The sequence below is a fragment of the Lepidochelys kempii genome, chromosome 6 (assembly GCF_965140285.1).
Source record: "Lepidochelys kempii isolate rLepKem1 chromosome 6, rLepKem1.hap1, whole genome shotgun sequence".
Lineage (NCBI taxonomy): Eukaryota > Metazoa > Chordata > Testudines > Cheloniidae > Lepidochelys > Lepidochelys kempii.
Genome location: NC_136385.1, coordinates 12170022 through 12195086, shown reverse-complemented (window position 1 = coordinate 12195086; position 25065 = coordinate 12170022). Strand labels below are relative to the sequence as shown.

At 61.2% G+C, this 25065-nt stretch overlaps 2 protein-coding genes across 10 annotated transcripts; one reads left to right on the top strand and one right to left on the bottom strand.

The window, feature by feature from the left end:
• Positions 1–313: 313 nt before the first annotated feature.
• Positions 314–12341, top strand: MTCH2 (mitochondrial carrier 2). 6 transcript variants are annotated; one of them, XM_078853119.1, is made up of 13 exons: positions 316–494; positions 2671–2804; positions 3236–3320; positions 4117–4223; positions 4659–4685; positions 5056–5112; positions 7685–7742; positions 8017–8068; positions 8274–8333; positions 9132–9225; positions 9581–9628; positions 11832–11907; positions 12135–12341. In XM_078853119.1, exons 4-13 carry the CDS (start codon positions 4128–4130, stop codon positions 12317–12319), a joined length of 753 nt encoding a protein of 250 aa, XP_078709245.1. In that variant the 5' UTR covers positions 316–494; positions 2671–2804; positions 3236–3320; positions 4117–4127; the 3' UTR covers positions 12320–12341. The 6 variants fall into 6 exon arrangements, with proteins under 6 accessions (XP_078709244.1, XP_073202778.2, XP_078709245.1 ...); XM_073346675.2 differs by lacking the exon at positions 2671–2804 and adding an exon at positions 10136–10203 and having other exon boundaries at positions 384–494; XM_073346677.2 differs by lacking the exon at positions 2671–2804 and having other exon boundaries at positions 315–494.
• A 523-nt stretch (positions 12342–12864) lies between these two features.
• LOC140912386 (glycine N-acyltransferase-like protein 3) lies at positions 12865–24819 on the bottom strand. 4 transcript variants are annotated; one of them, XM_073346679.1, is made up of 6 exons: positions 24715–24819; positions 20357–20486; positions 17094–17201; positions 16617–16743; positions 15997–16117; positions 12865–15142 (listed from the first exon to the last, which is right to left on the bottom strand). In XM_073346679.1, the coding sequence occupies exons 2-6, from the start codon at positions 20432–20434 to the stop codon at positions 14659–14661; spliced, it is 918 nt and encodes a 305-aa protein (XP_073202780.1). In that variant the 5' UTR covers positions 20435–20486; positions 24715–24819; the 3' UTR covers positions 12865–14658. The 4 variants fall into 4 exon arrangements, with proteins under 4 accessions (XP_073202780.1, XP_073202783.1, XP_073202782.1 ...); XM_073346682.1 differs by lacking the exon at positions 17094–17201; XM_073346681.1 differs by lacking the exon at positions 24715–24819 and having other exon boundaries at positions 18221–20450.
• Positions 24820–25065: the final 246 nt, after the last annotated feature.

Here is a 25065-nt window from a genome sequence, read left to right as displayed (position 1 = left end):
CGCTTGGGCGGGGGCAGCGCGCGGAGCCCCCTGGCTGCCCCTACACCTGGGAGCCGGAGCGGGGACGTGCCGCTGCTCGCGGGAGCCGCGCGGAGCCAGGGCGGGCGGGGAGCCCGGCTTAGCCCCGCTGCGGGGCAGACCGGAGCCGCCAGGCCCCTCTTCCCCCGGCCGTCCCGGTCGCCCGCCCTGGGAGCCCCGCCCCCCCCACGTCATTCCGAGATGTCCGCCCCGCCTCCGAAAGCCCCGATTGGACCATTTAAGAAAGCGGGAAATGACGATAGCCGATGGGGCGGGGGACCGGAAGTGGAAGAAACGGTACCCGGAAGTGGCCGTCCACCCTTTTGCCCTTTTCGGTGCCGGTCACGTGGGAACGGCGCGGTGACGTACCCGGCTCGGCTCGGCTCGGCATGGCGGACACGGCCTCGCAGGTGCTGCTGGGCTCCGGCCTCACCGCGCTCTCCCAGCCGCTCATGTACGTCAAGGTGCTGGTGCAGGTGAGAGCGGGCCGGGACCCCGCCCCCCGGGCTCCCCCCAGCCCCCCCGCCGCGCGCCGAGCTGCCCCCCCCCGGCCCTCCCCCGCGCGCAGCGACTCCCCCCCTCCCCCGCGCGCCGAGCTGCCCCCCCCGGCCCTCCCCCGCCCCCCGGGCTCCCCCCAGTCCCCCCGCCGCGCGCCGAGCTGCCCCCCCCGGCCCTCCCCCGCCCCCCGGGCTCCCTCCCCCCGCCGCGCGCCGAGCTGCCCCCCCCCCGGCCCTCCCCCGCGCGCCGAGCTGCCCCCCCCCCCCCGGCCCTCCCCCGCGCGCCGAGCTGCCCCCCCCCCCCCGGCCCTCCCCCGCGCGCCGAGCTGCCCCCCCCCCCGGCCCTCCCCCGCGCGCCGAGCTGCCCCCCCCCCGGCCCTCCCCCGCGCGCCGAGCTGCCCGGGGCAGGGCGCGGCTGGGCCGGTTCCCCCCGGTCTGCGCCGGGCGGTGGCTCCGCGGGGCGCTTGGCCCGCCCCAGCCTCTGCTCCGCCGCTCCCCGGGCCGGCGCCCCAGCCCCCGGGGCTGCGCGGTCCGTGGCCGGCCACCAGCGGCGCCGCGAAGCCTCCGCCCAGCCCCGGGGGTTCAAAGCCCGATCAGCCAGTCGGGGCCGGGAGGGACGCTGCCCTGCCGAGCAGCCCCGGGCCGATCCGTGCGGCAGCTCCCTGCCGGCTGTGCAGGCCCCGGTGCCCACTCACAGCCCAGGGAGGAGCCCCGTTCTCTGCTCTCCCTGCCAGCCGGTATGTCTGTGCAGCACCTAGCACGGCCGGGGGGCGCGGGCTGCGACAGAAATTATCCAGACCCAGGACTCAGCTCCCCGCAGCTGCCTCCCATACGGAGCCTGGAGAATGCCAGAGCCACTGATCCCAGAGTACCCAGGCAGAGTCCATAACTGCCCCCCCTTTGAAGCTACCACGACTCTCTCCTGCCCCCCGCCCCCACCCGCCCACGATCCCCGGTTTGCTCAGGCCACAGTGAGAGCACCCAGCAGTTGCTGAGACCATTTACTCCTAGAGAGGTTGAAACCACGGCACAGAAACCCAGGGACCAGGAGAGCTCCGCACAGCCCCATGAAGCAGAATCCACTCAGTCACAGGGAGGGGTTTCTGTCCCTGGCTCCCAAGGCAGAGTCCTTGCTTGGGGAGCCACTGCCAGGAGGGGGCGGGGAAGACGTCTTTCTCCAGTGCAGGATTTCGGCCTTGCTGGGGAAGGTGGCCGGGCAGGAGCCCTTGGGACCGGTACATAGCTCTCTCCTATTGTAGAAGAAATGCCTCTTTCTGGGCTTTGCTGCCATCAGACACTCAGCAAACTGCCTGTCGCACTCGCAGGCCATCCTGCCGCAGACGCTCTGAGAGCGGCACTCTGTCCCTGATGGGCTACATGCAAACTCATAGGGCTGCCACTTCACTCTCCCCCGGCACTCTAAGGAGACCCTGGCGTGGCGGTAGCAGCAGTCATGGAGGAAGCAACACTGGTCCACTGCGTCTCGGGGTGTCCCGGAGCCCCCGGTTCCACAGTAGCACCCATACAGGTTGAGAGCAAACAGCGGGGTCCGCAGTCTCTGCCGGTAACACCACAGAGTGAGACCCAGCTCCAGAAGGCTGCGTCTCCCTCGCCTGCTGCTTTGAGCCTCATGGGCAGACTGTGACAACAAGGTCACCAGCACTAGCCACATAGCGAATTTCATTGCGTCCGTGGGCATCTGCCTTGGGGGAGCCTGAACGGTCGGGTGCCCAGAGTGGCTGGGTCACTTTCTGCCGCTCTCTCCTCTGGTCCTGTGCTCCGTAGAGCTGCCCAACTCCCTTCTGCTTTACCTGGTGACACTGGCTGGCTGTCAGGTCTCAGCCCAGGGTAGGAGCTGTCTTGGGCCACCATTGGCTGGAAAGAGGCGACATTCCAGCTGCAGGAGAGCATTTAACCCTTGAGCCCCCAGGGCAGTCCCCTGTATTCCCAGACAGTGGCCTGATGAAAGTATCTTACTCTAGGTCTGCAGGGCATGCGAGTGCCAGTGGAGAAACCCCTTGAAATCATTGTAAAGCAAAACCCATTTGTAACCCAAGGAGCAGCTGGGAGGTCAGCAGAGCTGCCTGCAAGCCAGATTGCTGGGCATGACCCCCGCTTGTCAGGGTCGTGCACCAACTCGTTCTGTGTCTAGCAGGTGCCCCGCCCTTAACAGCGTTGTATCTAATCCAGTGTCTGGATACCAAGGATGATAAGTGAGAGCACCAGAAGTGTGCAGGGCCCTTCACAGATACCGGGTCCCTGGCCAGAGGGACTTTCCATCTTCCCAGAGTAGGTGGCATGAATGAGGATGGTATGCTGTGCGCTGGAGGAAGCGGGCCAGGGAGTGGGGGTGTTGGGGAAGGGTATTGCCCAGAGATGGGAGATGATTTAATTCCGGCTTGGTCCTTAATTTTCTTTGGGGAAAATAATTGAATGTATTTGTGACTCTCCTGTGCAATTCTAAAGGGCAGCCACCGGGGCTCGCGGTCTCCCAGTGTCTCGCTGCCAAGGGGTTAACCCCGAGGCCGAGCTGAATCCCTCCCACTGGCAGACTGTGGAGGCATTTGGGTCCACCACTAAATATAGCGTCTTTGGCTTCTGAACCCTTCAATTAGCTGCAGGGCACTGACAGTCCCGGGCCGGAAGGAAGCACCAGAAAATCACCAGGCTTTGATACGGTCCATGGGCAGATTGCTGCAGACTGTCTGTTTGTTTTGAAGGTGGGATATGAGCCGCTTCCTCCAACCCTGGGCAGAAATATATTTGGGCGACAGGTTTACCAGCTACCGGGACTCTTTGCATATGGTGAGTCCCTGTCTCTGGCATGCATGTGGATTTGGGGATAGGGCAGGAAAGGAAGCCCCCAAAGGGTGGGGGTTGTAGTTACTGGTGTAAAGATGGGGGAGCCCTCTGTGCCTGGGGAGTGAGGCAGACCTCTCTGTTGTTCTGGATTTTCTGGGGGGATCCCACCCTTGGGCTGGCCACCAAGGCTGGTGTGTTCTGAGGGAAGGAGTTTGATTTCACCTCCAGATACCCTGTTGCCCTGCAGAGAGTGCACTGAGCTGGGAACCAGGGGACAGGAGTTCAAATCTCACTTCTACTCACAGCTGTCTGTATTTCCATGCACTTCACAGCCCTTATCTCACTGACCATGATCTCGTACCCTATCCCTAGCAAGCGGACAAGCATTAGCCTTCTCTCTAACAAAGGCATTTCATGAAGGGCTGGGACTAGAGTCCTGGTCTCTAACATTGCTGACCCACTGCCTATCAGAATGAATGTCCCAAACATATGTGCCTTGGTTAGCCTATCGCAAAGTCATACGCTACCCGCCTCCCCACCACGTTCTGCTGCTGTGCGCCCTGCTGGCAAAGCATGTGTCAAGTCCCCTTTGTGGCTGGCCCACAGAGGATGTCCCCATGACCCCTGTAGCCCCCGTGCTGGAAGCCTGCCTCTCTGAGGGCTCACGGGGAGGGCCAGGGCCTGGCAGTTACACATGAAAGAACAACTCCTGTTCCTGTAATCACACAGCAAGGAAATGTCCTTTAAAATTGGCTGGGGCAGTGGGGTCGGCGCCCCTCATACTTGTGGTGTTTCACAGCTAAGCACATTATGAAGATAGACGGAAGAGCTGGACTCTTCAAAGGGTTGACTCCCAGACTCTGCTCAGGCGCCATCGGCACCATCGTGCACGGCCAGGTGTTACAGGTACGCCGGGCGGGGCTGGAAGGCCGTAGCAAGCCCCTCGCAAGCGGCTGCTGCCCCAGGCTGTCTGCACGGCTGCAGCTGGCCCCACCCTGAGGGGGTTGGGTAATTATCCAGGTCCAAAGGGGGTCCCTTGTGCTCTTGCTCCACACAGACGAGGCGTCCGGGGGGCTGAGTTCTGGCCCAGCAGGGTGTCGGCTCCTCTCTTAGGGCTCGCTGTGGTTTCTAGTGGGTCCCGGGGCTGTCTTCCCCTATGGGAATGTTGGAGGCCACTTGCTGTCAGTCCCCATAACATTCTGACTCAGCCCGGCCTACCCAGGCAGCCGAGGGGCAGTGAAGCCCTGGTGCTTGTGCGCCCCTCCCTGGCTGCCTGGGCCCAACGAGACCTCCATATCCCAGTGGCCTTTGCTGTGCTAACTCTGTCCCCTTGCTCCCTAGCGGTACCAGGAAGCTGACCAGGAGGAGGTACGTTGGAGTTGGTTTCTGGGTCCTTTCCCTTGTAGGCACCTCTCCAAGCTCTGCCCTGCCCTGGGGAAAGGGGACATGGTAGGAACGTGCCCTGTCAGGAGCACAGGGGGTTGGGAGATGTCCACTCATACAAAGCCTGGTGTGGTCAGGGAGGTGGGGGGCTGGGTGGATGGGCCCAGCGAGCTGCAGGGTGGGCCTGGACTGAATGGCTTTTAGATGCTACTGCACTGGGAATATCGAATAACAAAGGGGACCAAGGCAGGGCCTGCTGCTCTCCATGCTGGCTCTGTGGGAGGGGGCAGTGTCATTTGGGGAGTGGGTAGGGGGGAGCTCTCCTACCTCAACCTCTCTCATGCCCTCTCCCCAGGAGCCTGGGGCCAGCCTTAAGGAGCCCGTGTCCTCGTGGGAGCAGGTCATCAAGGAGGTGAGCGAAGGCCCATGCCCAAGGGAACTTAGTGGCCAGGGCAGCATGTGGGGCTTGCGGATCCTCCATTGCTGGAGCTGGATCCCTCTGGGATGAAGTGTGTGTCGCACTGTCTGGGGGGTTCACGTCCATGAGTGCCTACCTCAAGGCAGACTGTCAGAAATGGGGCAGCCACCCCAGAGTGTGTGCTAGAATTAGATTTCATCAAATATGAGCTCCTGGATACCTGTAACTGTCTGACTATGGAGTCACAGGCAGTCCCCTTAGACTCTCCAGCCTGTCTTGCCATGCAGGCAAACTGGACTTAGTGATACATGGTCACTTACTTCAAAAATCACACCACATTCACGTTGCTTCCAGTCCCAAGGGACCAGTCACTTATCCTAGATCAGTTGGCACCCTGGGTCTTACACTAAAGACAATGCCTGAAGCCAGTCCTGTAATAATCTATCTAAAGGTTTATTAACTAGGAAAAAGGAATGAGAGTTTTGTACAGGTTAAAGCAAGCAAACATACACACCATTGAGTTACCATCTGAATCCCAAGAATGACAGAGCTGTAATGAGCAACAATTCAAAGTGTCTTTCCGGGCAGCCCCTGGGGATCTCTGGCTTCAGTTTAGAGTCCCTGGCCCTTCAGAGTTCAAACAGCCAAAAAAGGGGGAAATTTTCCTGTGGCTTTGTCTTATTTCCTTCATTCAGCTCCCAAGCCCACAGGACGAGCTTCCTTGCACCTGGCATTTGCCAGGTGCGATAGGGCCATTAACCAGTCCTATGAATCCTTGATGGCCCATCTGATTTTGCTAGTCCTTGCGGTTGGGCGGGGGACAATTCCCGGGCTTGAGTTCACAAGTTCAGGGTGAACGTTTTCAGAGTTCTAAAGCAAAATGTACCTATTTCCTTGCCACCTGGAATACAGACACTACAAGTGAGACGAACATAGGCAGCATTGTATAAGCGTTTCATAGAGTCTAAACACTACATTTTGGAATTTGGGAGGAGCAAGGGTTGTTATAGCAGGGATTAGAGAGAGGCAAGACAGAACTGGGGGGAGGTGTCAAATCAGTATCTTAGATGTCTGTATATTAATGCGAGAAGTATGGGGAATAATCAGGAAGAACTTGAAATGCTAGTAAATAAACACAACTGTGACATAGTTGGTATCACAGAGACTTGGTGGGATAATACGCATAGCTGGAATATTGCTATAGAAGGATACAGCTTGCTCAGGAAGGACAGGCAGGGAAAAGGAGGAGGAGTTGCCTTATATATTAAAAAGTATACATTTGGACTGAGGTTGAGATGGAAATAGACTTGTTGAAAGTCTCTGGGTAAGGATAAAAGGGGTGAAAAACAAGGGTGATGTCATGGTAGGGGGTCTACTACAGACCACCTAATGAGGAAGAAGAGATGGTTGAGGCTTTTTTAAAACTTAACAGAATCATCCAAAGCCCAGGACTTGGTGGTGATAGGGGACCTCAACTACTGCGACGTCTGTTGGGAAAATGACACAGATTATCCAACAAGTTCTTGGAATGTATTGGAGACAATTTTTTATTTCAGAAGATGGAGAAAGCTACTGAGGGAGACTGTTTTAGATTTGATTTTGACAAATAGGGAGAAACTGGTTGACAATTAGAAAGTGGAAGGCAGCTTTTGTGAAAGTGATCATGAAATGATAAGGAATGGTAGGAGGGAGAACAGCAAAATAAAGACAATGGATTTCAAGAAGGCAGACATCAGTCTGGGATGTATTAACAGGATGAAGTGAGCTGTAGCTCACGAAAGCTTATGCTCAGATAAATTGGTTAGTCTCTAAGGTGCCACAAGGACTCCTTTTCTTTTTGCGAATACAGACTAACACTGCTGCTACTCTGAAAACTACCAGACAGGTGACCTGGTCTGGGCTTCAGCTACAAGGTTGTCGGTTCTTAGCTAACACCTGCAGCCTGGGCAAGAGCTGGTGACTGGCCTGCCAGGGTCACAGTCTGCATCCTCATCTCCCTCTGCTAGAGCCTTCCCTTCTTGGCCCAGCGAGTCGCCCCCTTAGCAGGGTCTTGGCTGCCACCCGCTCCCTGGGGTGCCCATTGTTCTGAACCTCTCTCCACCCCCCCTTGACCATGGCATCATTCCCCTTCCCTCCTTTCCTGAAACCTCTTGACACATGCCCCTGCCCCACACGCCACATTTCATCAGCAGGGCAGCCTTCAGGCACTGCCTCCTGCTGCACCCCAGGCGCATCTGGCTGTGTGGGGCAGAGACCCAGGCTTGCTCCTAGAGCTAGGCGTCCAGTCGCCGATGGGCTGTGTTGGCTTTGGCCATGTGCCAGTGGCATGTGTGCTGTGGAGAGTTGGCTCCTGGCACCTCCCATAGCAGGCAGCCTGGGAGTGCTGAGACTCGTCTGCCCCCAAGCGGCTCCCCCGCAGCATTTCCACCAGCCCCCCACTGCCCTGCCTTCTGCCGCCCCTCTCCTACCACCCCAGGGCCATCTCTGCCGCGGCCCTTCCCCTTCTTATTTGCTCTCTGCTGAGCACATGTCCTGGCTGAGCCCTAATGGCCTGTGTCTGTTCCAGACTTCCCGAGAGATGGTTGCCCGTTCTGCCGCAACGCTAGTCACCCATCCCTTCCATGGTAGGTACCCAGCGCTGTGGGGGTGGTTGGGTGGGGCTCACGCCCAGCCCTGCTCCGTGGGATCCACCCATGGAGACCAGTGCTGGGGTAATTCAGGACCCAGCCGATCCTCAGCAGAGCTCCCGGCTGAGTGAGCCTGTGACCCCATGCTGATGCCCTGAGTTCAGAGGTCCAAGGTTCCCGGTGTGCCGTGTCTGACCCCACAGGACTGGGGTGGCGGGGGTGCAGCCCGGCTCCCCCATGCTGACCCTGCTGTGTCTGGCTCTGCCCGCAGTGATCACGCTGAGATGCATGGTGCAGTTCATTGGCAGGGAGACCAAGTACAGGTAAGGGCCCGGTGAGAGGGGTTGGGACCAGGGGTCCTGCAGGCGCTGCCAAGGGAGTGGGTAGCTGGTGTGGTCTGGGGGGGGGGAGGAGGGGTTGGCACATGGGTGGCTGGCAGGGGGCAGTTGAGGATATGGTAACCCACAGTCCCTTCCCTCGGGAGCCACATGTGACAGCATCTCTCTCCTCTGTCTCCCGTTGGCCCAGTGGCATCTTCAGCCCCTTCGTCACCATCTACCGGGAAGAGGGCATCCTGGGCTTCTTTGCGTGAGTCCTGCAGCCAGGAGGCAGTGGGAGCCCCTGGGAGGCGGGTGTGTGTGCCCTGCAGGGGCGGGAACGGGGGGAGGGCACCCTTGGGAGGCAGGGGGGTGTGCCCTGCGAGGGTGGGAACAGGGAGGGAGCCCTTGGGAGGCGGGGGTGTGCGCCCTGCGGGGGTGGGAATGGGGGGAGGGCACCCTTGGGAGGCGGGTGTGTGTGCCCTGCGAGGGTGGGAACAGGGAGGGAGCCCTTGGGAGGCGGGGGTGTGCGCCCTGCGGGGGTGGGAACGGGGGGAGGGCGCCCTTGGGAGGCGGGGGTGTGCGCCCTGCGGGGGTGGGAACGGGGGGAGGGCGCCCTTGGGAGGCAGGGGTGTGTGCCCTGCGGGGGTGGGAATGGGGGGAGAGCGCCCTAGGGAGGGGGACAGGCGCCGTTGGGAGGCGGGGGCCCATCCAGCTTGTCAGGGAAAGCAGCAGGGACTCTGCTGGCCAGGCTCCTCCTGTGGCTCAGAGGAAGGGGCCATGAATTCTCATCCCAGCTCCTCCTCTGGCCACTGCTGTTTCTGGGCCCTGCGTCACAGCCCAGGGGTCTCCCAGTCTCCCCCTGCTGGCGAGGAAGTTAGGGCAAGTCCCTGAATCTCGCTGTGCCGCAGGCCCCACATGCTGTCCGTGGGGAGACTCGCCCAGGATTGTGGGGTGGGGCCCAGCTTATCCTTGCAAGAGAGGGGCTGCCCCTTGTGCTGGAGGAGGCTCCTGCCAGCCTTGGCCCGGGGGGCACCCTCTGCTCACTCACCTGCTGTGTTTCTTTCAGGGGGCTCGTTCCCCGGCTGCTGGGCGATGTGCTGTCACTGTGGCTCTGTAACATGCTGGCCTACCTCATCAATACCTATGCACTGGAGAACGGGGTAGGCCCCTTCAGCATCGCCCTGGTGGCTGCCCAGGGTGTGGGGCCTGGAGGCAAACGGAGTTCGGGGGGCACTGGGAGGTGACCCGCTCAGCCTGGGAAGGTCCCATCTCTGCTGGGCCTGGCCTGCGCTCCCCTTTGTGTGCTGCCCTCCCAGCACCGAGCCGGGGAGCCTATCCTAGTAGTGGCTGCGACCCACATGGGGTGGTTTGGGTTTCAGGCCCTGGTGGAGCCCAGCGTGCAGACTCGGTGCGGGGAATCGGGGCAGAGGCAGCCCCCTGTGTCTGGGGATGGAGGGGCTGGGCTGTGGCAGGGTGCAGGGTCTCCTTGTTCAATGCGGTTCCTTCCCTCTCTAGGTCTCCACCATGAGCGAGATGAAGAGCTACTCCCAGGCTGTCACTGGAGTGCGTGTGTAACCCCTACTCTCCTCTTGGGGGTGGGGGCCAAGGGTAGCCCCACAGAGCTGCCCTGGGGTGGGAGGGAACCATGGGGGGGTGAGGTTGGTGCCCTCATATGCATCTAAATCACTAGCTGGTGCTTCATGGTGGGTGAACTCTCCACCCGCTAGTGCACCTTGGCCTGGCCCCACCCCCAGGGCTCTGCCCAGCCGGCCCCCTCCCCATGGGCATGTTGTGCCCACTGCCCTACCCATCCAGCCCATGTCTGTCCCAAGCAGGCACTGCTGCCTGGCTCAGACCACGTGCTCTCTGGTGACCTGGGAAGGGAAGGACAAAGACCTCCTCTCCCAGGAGTGAGTCAGTGAGTGCCAGCGAGCTCCCTCTCTGGGCCAGGGCCCTGCTGAGATACCCTCCCTCTCTATTCCTTGTGGTCCTGGGGCTGGGGGTCTCCAGGCGGGGCTGCGAAGCCAGCACCCCGCCCTGCGAACTGTGGTCCATCTCTCATGCCTGCAGTTCTTCGCCAGTATGCTGACGTACCCCTTCGTGCTCGTCTCCAACCTGATGGCCATTAACAACTGTGGGTGAGTGCCCCGCACGCCGTCCTGAGCCAGCTGCACCCTCCCCCTGCAACTCGAGGGCTCCTGCTCCAGCCCTGAGGAGTAGGGGACACGGTGGCTCCTGTACAGGAGGCAGGGAGACGCAGCATCTCCCCCCACACATCCTATAGGGTTTTCTCTGGGAATCCGGAGCCAGGCTTCCCAACTGAGCTCCCATGACGATGTTCCGGCCCCTCGGGGGCTGGGGAGAAACCCTTCAGGGGGGAGCGGAGTCGCTGTCAGTGGCTGCTGGTGTGGAATGTGAACAGCTGGCACCGGCAGGCGAGAGGGCTCTGCCCAGCCCAGACATGGCACCGGGTGGGTGGCTGGGGACGCTGAAGGCTGCGACGTTCAGATACAAGGAGGTGGCTTTTCCCGCAATATGTGAGGGGCCTGTGGAGCTCTCTGCCACTGGAGGGAGATGAGGGAGGTTCAAAGAGGGACTGGACCGTTGGAGGTAGAGCACAGCTAGCCAGAGCTGAAGGGCGCTGAACCTCCTGCTTTGAGCTGGAGCCCATCCCCCAGGGAAGCTGAGCTGGAGCGGTGAGTGAAAGTGGCAAAAGCCCCTGTGTGTCCACTGTCAGACTGGGGTAACGGCGCATCCACGCGTCTGGGAAGGGAAAGGAGCCATGTCAGGGAGAGGCACCTTCCCCCAGGGTAGCTGCAGCCCTGCTGGGGCTGGTGCTGGGAACAGATCACCCCCCACCTGCAGAGTCATCCCCCGTGAAACACCTCTGGGCCTAGCGACTCGACGGCAGAGTGGGACGGGGGGACACATCATCCCCTCCCTGCTGCAGCTGGCAGAGCCGCGATCCTGGGCTCCGGCCCCATCTGTGTGTGTTTGTCGTCCGTCCGTCCCTCTCCCTGCCCCAGCCTGACGTGGAGCTAGTCCTGGCTGCGCTCGCAGCTCACTCCCTGTCTGTCACACAGGCTCCTGTGGCTCCCCTCTTCCCCAGATGCTTGGCAGGCTCTTGGGCTCCCTGGCCATGGCCCTGCAGCGCCTCCCCTCCCGTGTCACCCTCGGCCGCTTGCCAGGAGCGAAATCGCAGGTTGCAGCCTCCCAGAATAGACCTGGGCCTGTTTGGGTGCGACAGCCTGTCCCTGTCCGCCCTGCAGGAGCAGCTGGAACTTGGTGGGGTGGGGGAGGTCTGCGCTCCTGAATCAGCCCCCGACGCGCCCCCCCCCCCCACCTCCAGGGGAGAGTTGCTGCTGTGGCCCGTGGCCATCTCACTAGGGAGCATCGGCTCTGGCCCCAGGAGGAAGGCTGCTCTCCTGGTACCCGTCTGCCCCTCTGTAGTGTTGGGGGTAGGGGCAGGAAGCTCTGGCCATGGGGGAATGGACGGGGGGCAACTGGGGGTCTTGGGGCCTGGCTGAGCTGCCTGGCTCGGGGCCCTGTTAAAGCTACGTAGCTCAGAAGGGCTTGGACAGGAAGTGGTGCTGGGGACGCCAGGGAGGGCTCTGGGAACAGGCTGCAGTGGGGTGGCCGGCAGGGGGTGACCCAGCTGCTGTCCCCGGGGCGACTGGCTGCTGCAGAGGCCTTGGCGGGGCCCTTTGCAGGCTCGGAGCAGGGCTGTCTCTCACTGCCACTCCCTCCCCCCTCTTCTCTCTTGCAGGCTGGCTGGTGGCCTCCCCCCCTTCGCACCCAACTACTCCTCCTGGTTAGACTGCTGGAGCCAGCTGCTCAAGGAGGTACGTCCCAGCCTCACCCCAGCCCCTTAGCGTGGGGACGGAGTGTGTGGGGAAGTCGGGCCTGGCACTCGTCACGGGGTGGGGGTTATAAAAGGGTTGGGGTGTGCTGGCCCTGCGGCGTGGGTAGGAGGGCTGGCAGACTGGGGCCTGGGTGCCCTGCCTGGGTGGTAGGCAGAGGGAAGGAGGGCAGGCCACCCTGACAGCCCTCTCCTCTCCTCTCCATGCAGGGGAACATGAGCCGAGGCAACAGCCTGTTTTTCCGGAAGGTGCCTGCGGGGAAGCTGTACGTGTGGGAGGAGAAGCGGTTCCGCTGAGGCCGGAGCTGGGCGAGGGGCCAGGGGCCAGGCCCGGGGCTGGGCCAGATGCACTGAATGATGGGAGAGTGGTGATTTCTATACAGTTTTTTAAATAATGATTCAATCTTGGGAAATGGAGACTGCGCAAGTCTGAGATTCAGTTATGGGGCAGTGCAGGCTGGGTGGGGGGGGTCGGCTGCCTGGCTGGGGGTGGGGGCACTGCTCTGGTGGGATAGCTCCCGGGTGGGGGCGCTGTGCCCTGGTGGGACTGTTCCCTGGCTGGGGGCAAGGCTGGCTCTACCCCTGGGTCTGCCTACAGATGTGCCTGCCCCCCTCTGCTGTCGGTTCTGGCTGTGAAGGACACACTCCACGCTGGCCTGGTGCCCCCGGCTGGGTCCCATAGCACTGCTCCCCGTCATAGCTCCCCAGGATCAGTGCTACGCCCCAGCTTTTAAACCACTTCTTGGAGGAACCCTGTGACGTGCCAGCCTCCCAAGGGGACTCTCTCTTCCTCCAGGGCCGACCACACGGCTCCAGCCCTCCTGCTTCACCCCATGACCTCTGCCCAGCACGTCCCACTGAGCAAGACCCCTGGAAAGGCCTGGCTGCTCTTTGGGGACCAGTGTCCCCCAGCCAGTGTTTGCAGTGACATCCCAAAGCCTTTTCCACACAGCACAAGTTTTATTGGTCCCCTGGATCCTGGCCTGGGAGGTCCCTAGGGCAGCACAGAGAAGTAGAGGTGAAGACCAGGGCCCCATCCAGCCAAGCTGCTGAAGACCTAAAAATGGATCCTGTTTCTATCTCTTTTAGTCCTAGCTGGAAGCTCCTGAGTCCCACCAAAAGCCAACTCTTCTTCTTTGTGGAGCCTCCGTTGTTGATCTGGGTTGGTTTTGATCCTGAACGCCCACTTCTTGCCCCCCAGCCATGTGACACACCCACTCCTGTCCCTGAGCTGCAAAGTACAGAGGGAAACTGAGGCATACAGACATCAAAACTATTACAGAAAATTCTTTGTCCCACCCCCTGAGAGGAAGGGGATGTGTGTCCTTGGGGTCTGCAAGGAGCTGGAGTGCCCCAGCCCCTCTCCACACTGCTACTGACCTACCAGCAAGGGAGAGGAGAGTCTACCATGTCTGCTGGGGTGGGGGTGGGCCCAGCTACACAGGGAAGAGCAGCAGCCTGTGCACTGGGACTACCGGAGGGCAGGTCAGTCCCATGTCGCCTGCCAAGGGCATCTATTCTGGGGGAAAGGGAGAAGAGCAGATACTCCTCCCTGTGTTCGGGCCCAGTAGGGCTCTTTGATGGGGTCCTACAGCTGCTCTCCTCCCACGTGTAGTGCACCATCATAAACACAAGCCCTGGCCTGGCTTTCCTGCTGGCCCTGGATCAACCGTCCAAGGCCAGCAACTGCACCCTATCATCACGGGGAGGTAAGGGGTAGGTCACAGCTGGGACATGTGGTCACAGCCCAAGGGAGCTTGCACCAAAGCTTTGGCAAGACCACAGACAGCTCCTGGAAAGGGGACCCACACCCCCAGCCCTAGCCAAGCAACAAACTGCCTGGGGAAGGGAGCAGGAGAGCACCGCCTGCTGAGCTCACAGCACAGGGCATGGGGCCAGCACCCTGAGCGGAGAGCGCCCCCTGCTGAGCCCTCACTCTGCTCTCTTTGGAGCCAGCACTGACTGCTGGGGGAGAGCGCCCCCTGCTGAGCCTCTGCCCTGCTCCAGGGGATAATGGCCCATGAGCTAGTCTCCTCTACCAGGCCCTGACTCCCCTGGTGGCTGGTCAGTATGTCCCCTTCGTGGGGGTGGCAGAGCAGTAGGTCCCTGGAAGTGGCTGGGCCGTGTCCCCATCCGCTCCCCCAGCCCTACGGGTGGTCAGAGCATGGCCGTTCCCCAGCGCTGGGCGCAGGGGCCTTGGCTGCGTCCCCTTCTCCGCCTCTCCCTGTGCCGCGTGCTACTGGGTGCACAGCCGTTCCCCAGAGCTGGGCGCAGGGCCCTGGGCCGAGTCCCCTTCTCCGCCTCTCCCTGTGCCGCGTGCTACTGGGCGCACGGCCGTTCCCCAGAGCTGGGCGCAGGGCCCTGGGCCGAGTCCCCTTCTCCGCCTCTCCCTGGGCCGCGTGCTACTGGGCGCACGGCCGTTCCCCAGAGCTGGGCGCAGGGGCCTGGGCCGCGTCCCCTTCTCCGCCTCTCCCTGTGCCGCGTGCTACTGGGCGCACGGCCGTTCCCCAGCGTTGGGCGCAGGGCCCTGGGCCGCGTCCCCTTCTCCGCCTCTCCCTGTGCCGCGTGCTACTGGGCGCACGGCCGTTCCCCAGAGCTGGGCGCAGGGCCCTGGGCTGAGTCCCCTTCTCCGCCTCTCCCTGTGCCGCGTGCTACTGGGCGCACGGCCGTTCCCCAGAGCTGGGCGCAGGGCCCTGGGCCGAGTCCCCTTCTCCGCCTCTCCCTGTGCCGCGTGCTACTGGGCGCACGGCCGTTCCCCAGAGCTGGGCGCAGGGGCCTGGCCCGAGTCCAGGGCATGGGCTGGCTGGGACTGGGCGAACCCAGGCCGCACCACCAGCTGGTGGAATGCCCCCGGCAGGATGCGGAAGCCGAGGTGTTGCAGGTGCTGCAGGGAAGGCTTGTTGTGGGGCAGCACCCGGGTGTACACAGGGAAGCCGCGGGCGTGCAACTGTGCCGCCAGCATCCCCACCACGGGCGCTATGTGGCGCTGGCCGCGATGCTCCGGGAGCGTGTAACCGTGCATCAGGGCAGCCAGCGGGTCGCTGAGGGACCAGGAGATGGGGGGCCCCTCCGGGCCCAGCAGGCAGGCGTTGGGGAAGTGGCGGATCAGGAGGCACAAATAGCGCAGGCTCCAGCTGTTCCACCCAAACATCCAGGTGTTGCTGAGTAGCATGGCGTGGGCGGGGGACACGGGGGCCAGCCTGAGCCCCTCGTCGTGCCTGCAACACAGGGCAGGGGGGAGAGAGACATGGGGTGGGGTGAGCACAAAGGAGATTGACCTGGCAAGGGGAGGGGGCAGAATAGAACCAGCCTGGGCAGGGGAAGGGGTAAATGTAGGGGTCGGGAGTGGGGCGCAACCAAACATGGGAGGTGTGAGCAGAGGGGGAGATTGACCCAGCTTGGGGGGTGGGGTGCCAGGGGTTGGGGGGTCGACCTGGTACAAGGGCGAGTGAGCCCAGGGAGCAGAAACTGAGCTGGTATGACGTGGCACAGGAGGGGAGCAGGGTCCGGTGGCACCATCTTCCCAGTTTTGGGGCTGAGATGGGCTGGACAGAAAATTGGGGGTGGGGGTGTTGCTGAATGTCAAAGTGTGGGGGGGGGCATGGAATGTATCCTGTGGGGGAGGGGTGTGCCACCCAGCTCTGAAGGGGAGCCCTGCGGGAGGGGATTGAGCCAGGCCCTGGCACATGGCGGGAGGGGATCAACGCACACCGGAGGCCTCACACAGGGGCTGTCTGACAAGGCCCAGTCCAGCCCCAGCAGAGTCATCACTGCTGATGGGCCTCGGCTAAGCTCAGCTCCCTGAGCTGAAAGCACCAGGGCTCAGCGGGCAGCGAACCCCCTGCCTGGGGTTCTGCCCACTGACAGGGAAGGGGGGACCAAGGGGTCTGTGCCTGGTGCGCTGTTAGCCTAGGGAACTCATTGCCACCATCTCTAGGGTGCAATGGAGGCCTCTGGCCTGGCACCCCAGGGTCCTTCCCTTCCCCCAGTCCCGCTCCCCCCCTCCATCTAGCCCAGGCTGGTTGTGTACATTGCCCCATTCTCTCACACCCCATATCTGGGGGGCACCTACCGGTACTGGGGCATGGCAGGTGGGTCTGGGTGCAGCAGGGGCAGGTACGGATACATCTCCATCTCAAGCCCCCTGGCCCTGGCAATGTCCCTGATGGTCTCGTATACCCCATCCTGCAGCCCTGCAGAGACAGCCGTGCACTGTCAGCAGGGTCCCCCTGAAAGGTGCCCATGGATGTGGGGGCCCAGCCCGGTGGGGGAGAGCAGCAGGGGGCGGGGCAAGGGCCACTGTGAGCCGGTATGACCCAATTGGGGGTTCCCAAAACTTGGCTCATTCAGGATCCCGGGTCTGGATGGAGAAGAGGCCCAGTCAGGCTCCTCGGGGCTATTGGCCTGTGTGTGGGGAGGGGTCCAGATGAGCTCCTTGAGGCTACTGGCCTGAGGGGGAGGGGGAGCAGGTGAGCTCCTCTGAGTTGTTGGCCTGTGGGGGGGAGGGGTCTAGGTGAATTCCTTGGGGCTATTAGCACATGGGGGGGGGACTCAGGCGGACCCCTCAGGGCTATTGGCCTGTGGGGGGAGAGGGGCCTGGGCTGGCTCCTCAGGGCTATTGGCCCATGGGGGGGTAGTGTTCCTGCTCCCTGTGTGGCAGGAGCTGGATGGAGCAGGGCTGGAGGGGCTCACCCTGTATCTGGAAGGCCTGGCTCCAGTCCACGGCACGGCTGTTCCCCAGCAGGGCCCGGCAGGCTCCCTCGTCTCGGTAGAAGGCCGTGTACAAGTTGGTGCCGAAATCACTTGGGTCCCATGTCACCTGCAGGGGGACACTGCCTGGGGGTGAGCGCAGGGATGGCAATGGGGGAGCAGGGCACCGCAAGCCCCAAGGCAGAGATTGAGGAGGGGGGAAGGAGCCCTGTGAACAGAGCCAGGGGGCTTAGGGCAGAATGGGCTGGGGAGGGTCTGGGCAGCAGGAAGGGGAGACAGGCTGTGGGGAGGTGGGGCAGACAGAAGGGGGAGGTTACACCAAGCAGGGAAAGGGGCAAGGAAGTTGGGGAGGGGAGCGGGGCAGTGATGGCATCAGGTGGGGGAGGGGAGCGGGGCAGGGATGGCGTCAGGCAGGGGAGGGAAGCGGGGCAGATGGGAGGGGCCCAGCAAAGGCCGCACTTCTCTGTTTGGCCGGGTGAGGACGATTTTGAACTCTGGCCATGAATCCACCAGCACCTCCTGCCTGGCCGGGTTCCCGCGATTCACATGCATCACAGTGCCGTAGACCTGCCAAGACACAGGGTCAGAGTCCGGGGATGTCCTGGATCCCCAGGATCGGTGCTAGGCCCCAGCTTTCACTCTGCCCCTTGGAGGAGCCCTCAAAGTGCTAGCCCCCCAGGGGGCCCCACTCTTCCTGCAGAGCTGGTCACCGCCTCTCAGATGGAGCCTCTGGGCTCCAGCCCTCCCGGTGCCGCCCACTGAGCCAGACCCCTGGAGAGACCTGGCCGCTCTTCGGGGCTCCGACACCTCAGCCTGTGTTTGCTGTGACACGCGGCAGCATTGTCAAGCCAGGCCGGTTTATGAGTCACGGAGCAGCCTGAGGTCAGCAGAGAGAACTGAGGGTAAAGCAGTGTCCATTGCGGTCAGCCAGCGCCCAGCCAAGCTGGGGTGAAAGACCCTTTCCAGGCTGTCTCTGTCTCTGTCTGACCTCCTTGGCCAGCTCCAGGTGAGAGCCTCCATCTTTGTCCAGCACCCCCCACCTCCCAGTCCTGTGCTCTCGGGCTGGGGTCTCTGCTCAGCCTCCCAGCTGAGAGGCAGGAAAATCCAGGCGTCAGTGGCACTTGCCTTGTTTCTCTGGCCCCCTTGGTGATCTGGGTTGATTTCAACAAGTTCCTTAAGGACTCTTCATTCCAGCCACACAGGGAGGTGACACCCACCCCTATGTCTCTTAGCCTGCCCTGAGAGTAAACTTAATCTTCCCCCTCACTCCTGCAACTAGGTAGCCATGCAACACATGGGGGAAACTGAGGCACACATAGTGTTGTAAAAATATTACAGAAAAATCCTACTTTATTACGTCTCTTCCCTCTTTGAAGCCAAACTGGGCAGGGTCACTTTACATGGGGGACCGCGTATGGGGGTGAGACAGCAGCACCGGTCCGCAGGGTCAGCCAGGTTCAAACCGCAACCCTTCTCAAAGGCAGTGAGGTTGGTGTCTACAGCCCCTCCTCTTCCTCCTCAAACTGGGACAGTTTGGTATCCAGCTCCCTTCAGAATGGGCATCCCTGGAGCCTTTGCCCACTTACCCTTGGTGGGTTCTCTTGCCCCTCCACATCTCCAGATCATGCTTTTACGCGTTTCTTCACGTTTTAGCTGCTTCTCACAGCCATCTGGTTCCCTCTCATCATCTGCTAGCACCTTTGCTTTCCTCGCTAACTCCCACCGCTTCAAATCTATTGGCGGGGAACCGGGCCGTGAGGACGCCCTGCTGCCGCGTCTGTCACGCTCAGACCTGCATCAAACCCCGCCTGGGTCTGGAACCTGCTGCTGAGTCCTGTCACCCTTCTCCAGCCCGCAGTCAGCTGCGCCTTGTTGAACTTCCCAATGCTTCGCCCTCTCTCCTTGCACAGGTTTGTGATGTGCTTCCGAGGGTGGTGGTTATACCCCGGGTTCTCGCTGTTTCCTTCAACGGAGTGTGTTTTGCTACGTGCGCATCCAGTGTCTCACCCCTGCCACGAACTGAAAGCAAACTGCCTGTGTCACTTAGCACGGAGAGCAAACTTAAGCCGCTTCCCCCACTGGGTAACTGGGGAAACTGAGGCACACATAGGGTTCATAAAAATATTATAAAAAGGCCCATTTTGTCAAGGGTGTAGCTGCACGGGGGCGGGGGGGGGGTAGCGGGTGGTCAGAGCCATGGTGAGGACCAGGAGGAAATTCAGAGCCGGGGGGTGTGGGCATGGGGGTAGTCAGAGCCACACTTGGCTGGCACCCAGCTGTTCCACACTGTGATTGGCTGCCATGGAGCCGCCCACATGTTCATTGGCTTACGCAAAGCCTGCCCATACTGAGGTTGGCTGGCACAGAGCTCGCTTGTGCTCTGATTGGATGGGCAGGTCCTAGCGGCTACGCTGGGTGAGCAGCAGGCATTGGTGCTGGGTTTGGACTTTGGGAGGCAGGGGGACGAGTGAGGAGGAGGCCCAGGGGGAGGGCCCCCTCGTGCTACCTCTAACCTAGGGGAGGGGCCTCCCCCCCCCCGCCACCGCTACCTTTAACCTGGAGGACGGGCCTGCCCCCGCCGCTACTGCTAACCTGTGGGATGGGCCTGCCCCCCGCCCGCTACCGCTAACCTGTGGGAGGGGTGTGCCCTCCTGCTGCTACCCCAACCCAGGGTGGGGGGCCTGAGTAATGAAGTAGAAGCTTTCCATAGTATCTTTCTGATGCCGATATGTACCTCAGTTTCCCTCTGCATCCTGTACTGCTCTGCACAGCATGTGAAGGGAAGGGACAGGGGTTGTGAGTCACGTAGCAGCCCGGCTGGAGACCAGCATCATTAACCAAGGGAATAAAGTCTCCATACATGCAAGGAGGGTCTGGAGAGACCACGGAAATGCCAATGGCTGGGGTGGACGTTCACAGCGAGCGAGTGAGATTCCCCCCTCATGGCTCTGCAGTGGGGAGGCCCCCAGCTGAAGAACAACGGCTGCGAGGGGTCAGGATATGGGGCTAACAGCCGGCTTTTGGAGGGTCTCGGCGCTTGGCCTTGGCCTAAGAACAAAGGGACAGAGCCAGAGCCAGCCATGGGGCCCATGACGGCTTGGCTGGCTCATTGCCCTGGCTTGGCCAGGTTGGGCTGTGGCTTAACCTTTGATTCCCTGTGCTAACCTGAGGAGTCTGTAGCCAGGTGACTAATGAACTGCTCCCATGTTTTGCAAAGGCTGCGGGGGTCTCTGCCAACACACACTAGGGGCATTGCGCTGGTAGGGACCCGGCCCAAGCCTCCCGCGGGCTTCTGGCTCAGCTGCATTTGCTGCGGGGAGCCACGGACAGCGACAGGAGGCCTGGTGTCAAAGGCCCAGTGGTGGAGGTCACAGGCCTGCCCCTGTGGAGCTGTGTGCAGCCTCGGGCTCTGGCCCACTACAGGGGTCGCTCCCAGGGAACTGGTGACAGGCTGGGGTACGGCACAGCCCCTGTGGATCCATGGGAGTTTGCCCAGCCCTGAACTGCTGCCCCCTGACCTGGAGAAAGGGTCTTCCCCACATACTGCTACCCCCGACCAGGTGGAGGGATTAGCCCTCCATATACCCCCTGACCCAGGGGATTGCACCCCAGCCCAATATGTGCCCCGTCACCCAGGGGACTCCAAAGGACTTTCCCCTGCTCTCTGCCCAGCCCGAAAGTGGGAGCGTTCGGCCCTGCGGGGTTGGGCGAGTCCTGGTCACCGGTAGCGTGTCAGGCAGGCCCTGCCGTAGCATCCCCTCCAGCAGCCGCAGCTTGGAGGAACAGCTCAAGATCAGCATCACTGGCCGGGATGGATCTTCGGAGTTTCCAGCAGGACAGTGCGAGGGGCACCTGCAGGGCAGGAGACCCATCAGTTCCCTGTGACTGTCTCCCAACCCCAGAGACAAGCTGCCAGCTCCCAACCTTGCCAAAATAGCAAACACTATGTGTAGACCCCACAATAACTCACCCGTCTGTGCGCGGCCTCCTGTGCGTTCCCCAGAGACCCTACAATAACTAACCGGTCTGTGCCCAGCCCCTCTGCTCCCCAGAGACCCTACAATAACTCACCCGTCTGTGCGCAGCCTCCTGTGCGTTCCCCAGAGACCCTACAATAACTCACCAGTCTGTGCCCAGCCCCTCTGCTCACCAGAGACCCTACAATAACTCACCAGTCTGTGCCCAGCCCCTCTGCTCACCAGAGACCCTACAATAACTAACCGGTCTGTGCCCAGCCCCTCTGCTCACCAGAGACCCTACAATAACTCACCGGTCTGTGCCCAGCCCCTCTGCTCCCCAGAGACCCTACAATAACTCACCGGTCTGTGCCCAGCCCCTCTGCTCCCCAGAGACCCTACAATAACTCACCGGTCTGTGCCCAGCCCCTCTGCTCCCCAGAGACCCTACAATAACTCACCCGTCTGTGCGCAGCCTCCTGTGCGTTCCCCAGAGACCCTACAATAACTCACCAGTCTGTGCCCAGCCCCTCTGCTCACCAGAGACCCTACAATAACTCACCGGTCTGTGCCCAGCCCCTCTGCTCACCAGAGACCCTACAATAACTAACCGGTCTGTGCCCAGCCCCTCTGCTCACCAGAGACCCTACAATAACTCACCGGTCTGTGCCCAGCCCCTCTGCTCCCCAGAGACCCTACAATAACTAACCGGTCTGTGCCCAGCCCCTCTGCTCACCAGAGACCCTACAATAACTCACCGGTCTGTGCCCAGCCCCTCTGCTCCCCAGAGACCCTACAATAACTAACCGGTCTGTGCCCAGCCCCTCTGCTCCACAGAGACCCTACAATAACTAACCGGTCTGTGCCCAGCCCCTCTGCTCCACAGAGACCCTACAGTAACTAACCGGTCTGTGCCCAGCCCCTCTGCTCCCCAGAGACCCTACAATAACTCACCAGTCTGTGCCCAGCCCCTCTGCTCCCCAGAGACCCTACAATAACTAACCGGTCTGTGCCCAGCCCCTCTGCTCACCAGAGACCCTACAATAACTCACCAGTCTGTGCCCAGCCCCTCTGCTCACCAGAGACCCTACAATAACTCACCGGTCTGTGCCCAGCGCCTCTGCTCACCAGAGACCCTACAATAACTCACCAGTCTGTGCCCAGCCCCTCTGCTCCCCAGAGACCCTACAATAGCTCACCGGTCTGTGTGCAGCCCCCGTGCTCCCCAGAGACCCTACAATAACTCACCAGTCTGTGTGCAGCCCCCGTGCTCATCAGAGACCCTACAATAACTAACCAGTCTGTGCCCAGCCCCTCTGCTCACCAGAGACCCTACAATAACTCACCAGTCTGTGCCCAGCCCCTCTGCTCCCCAGAGACCCTACAATAACTAACCGGTCTGTGCCCAGCCCCTCTGCTCACCAGAGACCCTACAATAACTAACCGGTCTGTGCCCAGCCCCTCTGCTCACCAGAGACCCTACAATAACTCACCAGTCTGTGCCCAGCCCCTCTGCTCCCCAGAGACCCTACAATAGCTCACCGGTCTGTGTGCAGCCCCCGTGCTCCCCAGAGACCCTACAATAACTCACCAGTCTGTGTGCAGCCCCCGTGCTCATCAGAGACCCTACAATAACTAACCGGTCTGTGCCCAGCCCCTCTGCTCACCAGAGACCCTACAATAACTAACCGGTCTGTGCCCAGCCCCTCTGCTCCCCAGAGACCCTACAATAACTCACCCGTCTGTGCCCAGCCCCTCTGCTCCCCAGAGACCCTACAATAACTCACCAGTCTGTGCCCAGCCCCTCTGCTCCCCAGAGACCCTACAATAACTCACCAGTCTGTGCCCAGCCCCTCTGCTCACCAGAGACCCTACAATAACTCACCAGTCTGTGTGCAGCCCCCGTGCTCACCAGAGACCCTACAATAACTCACCAGTCTGTGCCCAGCCCCTCTGCTCCCCAGAGACCCTACAATAACTCACCGGTCTGTGCCCAGCCCTTGTGCTCCCCAGAGACCCTACAATAACTCACCAGTCTGTGCCCAGCCCTTGTGCTCCCCAGAGACCCTACAATAACTAACCGGTCTGTGCCCAGCCCCTCTGCTCACCAGAGACCCTACAATAACTCACCAGTCTGTGCCCAGCCCCTCTGCTCCCCAGAGACCCTACAATAACTCACCAGTCTGTGCGCAGCCCTTGTGCTCCCCAGAGACCCTACAATAACTCACCAGTCTGTGTGCAGCCCCCGTGCTCACCAGAGACCCTACAATAACTCACCAGTCTGTGCGCAGCCCTTGTGCTCCCCAGAGACCCTACAATAACTCACCAGTCTGTGTGCAGCCCTCCGTGCTCACCAGAGACCCTACAATAACTAACCGGTCTGTGCCCAGCCCCTCTGCTCACCAGAGACCCTACAATAACTCACCAGTCTGTGTGCAGCCCTCCGTGCTCCCCAGAGACCCTACAATAACTCACCAGTCTGTGTGCAGCCCCCCGTGCTCCCCAGAGACCCTACAATAACTCACCAGTCTGTGCGCAGCCCTTGTGCTCCCCAGAGACCCTACAATAACTCACCAGTCTGTGTGCAGCCCCCGTGCTCACCAGAGACCCTACAATAACTCACCAGTCTGTGCGCAGCCCTTGTGCTCCCCAGAGACCCTACAATAACTCACCAGTCTGTGTGCAGCCCTCCGTGCTCACCAGAGACCCTACAATAACTAACCGGTCTGTGCCCAGCCCCTCTGCTCACCAGAGACCCTACAATAACTCACCAGTCTGTGTGCAGCCCTCCGTGCTCCCCAGAGACCCTACAATAACTCACCAGTCTGTGTGCAGCCCCCCGTGCTCCCCAGAGACCCTACAATAACTCACCAGTCTGTGCGCAGCCCTTGTGCTCCCCAGAGACCCTACAATAACTCACCAGTCTGTGTGCAGCCCCCGTGCTCACCAGAGACCCTACAATAACTCACCAGTCTGTGCGCAGCCCTTGTGCTCCCCAGAGACCCTACAATAACTCACCAGTCTGTGTGCAGCCCTCCGTGCTCCCCAGAGACCCTACAATAACTCACCAGTCTGTGTGCAGCCCCCGTGCTGATCAGAGACCCTACAATAACTCACCAGTCTGTGCGCAGCCCTTGTGCTCCCCAGAGACCCTACAATAACTCACCAGTCTGTGTGCAGCCCCCGTGCTCCCCAGAGACCCTACAATAACTCACCAGTCTGTGTGCAGCCCCCGTGCTCATCAGAGACCCTACAATAACTCACCAGTCTGTGTGCAGCCCCCGTGCTCATCAGAGACCCTACAATAACTCACCAGTCTGTGTGCAGCCCTCCGTGCTCACCAGAGACCCTACAATAACTCACCAGTCTGTGTGCAGCCCCCGTGCTCATCAGAGACCCTACAATAACTCACCAGTCTGTGTGCAGCCCCCGTGCTCACCAGAGACCCTACAATAACTCACCAGTCTGTGTGCAGCCCCCGTGCTCCCCAGAGACCCTACAATAACTCACCAGTCTGTGCGCAGCCCTTGTGCTCCCCAGAGACCCTACAATAACTCACCAGTCTGTGTGCAGCCCTCCGTGCTCCCTAGAGACCCTACAATAACTCACCAGTCTGTGTGCAGCCCCCGTGCTCATCAGAGACCCTACAATAACTCACTAGTCTGTGTGCAGCCCTCCGTGCTCACCAGAGACCCTACAATAACTCACCAGTCTGTGCGCAGCCCCCGTGCTCATCAGAGGCCCTACAATAACTCACCAGTCTGTGCGCAGCCCTTGTGCTCCCCAGAGACCCTACAATAACTCACCAGTCTGTGTGCAGCCCCCCGTGCTCACCAGAGACCCTATAATAACTCACCAGTCTGTGTGCAGCCCTCCGTGCTCACCAGAGACCCTACAATAACTCACCAGTCTGTGTGCAGCCCCCCGTGCTCCCCAGAGACCCTACAATAACTCACCAGTCTGTGTGCAGCCCCCGTGCTCCCCAGAGACCCTACAATAACTCACCAGTCTGTGCGCAGCCCTTGTGCTCCCCAGAGACCCCCACAAAAAGAAGGCTGCTGTAAGGCCATGTGCTGCCAGGACTGTCCGTTCAGGGTTAAGGTGGCCCTACTGCTCCCACTCACCTGGGGTGACTCCGTGCTAGGGGAAGGAGCAGTTCCTGGATGTCTGTGGAGCTGCGAGGTCCCTGCCTGTCTCTCCTTCAGGGGCTGCTCCAGCCTCTTATCCCTGAGCGAATGAACCATTAACAGAGTCTGTGCCAGTCCTGGAGCGCAGAGCCAGTGACATCCCTGCAGCCGCATGGCACAGTTGATTGGGATTTTGCTCTGGGCAGAGGCGGAGGTGGCCTCCAGGGAAACGCAAATGCACCGACAATGCACCAGGGCCAGGGGCACAATGAGAGCAGGGGCTGCCTGCCCTCCTTGTTCACCAATACCCCTCAATCTTGACCTGCAGCCCCCTGCTATCCTCGCCTG

What these genes read in the sequence shown, in the direction of transcription:
- MTCH2 (XM_073346677.2), top strand. Translation starts at nt 408, where the DNA reads ATGGCGGACACGGCCTCGCAGGTGCTGCTGGGCTCCGGCCTCACCGCG. An exon ending in AGGAAGCTGACCAGGAGGAG is followed by an intron (nt 4,686 to 5,055) that starts GTACGTTGGAGT and finishes CCCTCTCCCCAG; the next exon opens with GAGCCTGGGGCCAGCCTTAA. An exon ending in ACTCCCAGGCTGTCACTGGA is followed by an intron (nt 9,629 to 11,831) that starts GTGCGTGTGTAA and finishes TCTCTCTTGCAG; the next exon opens with GCTGGCTGGTGGCCTCCCCC.
- LOC140912386 (XM_073346679.1), bottom strand. Translation starts at nt 20,434, where the DNA reads ATGCTGATCTTGAGCTGTTCCTCCAAGCTGCGGCTGCTGGAGGGGATG. An exon ending in CCAGGCCTTCCAGATACAGG is followed by an intron (nt 16,118 to 16,616) that starts GTGAGCCCCTCC and finishes CTGTCTCTGCAG; the next exon opens with GGCTGCAGGATGGGGTATAC. An exon ending in CCTGCCATGCCCCAGTACCG is followed by an intron (nt 15,143 to 15,996) that starts GTAGGTGCCCCC and finishes CCTGTGTTGCAG; the next exon opens with GCACGACGAGGGGCTCAGGC.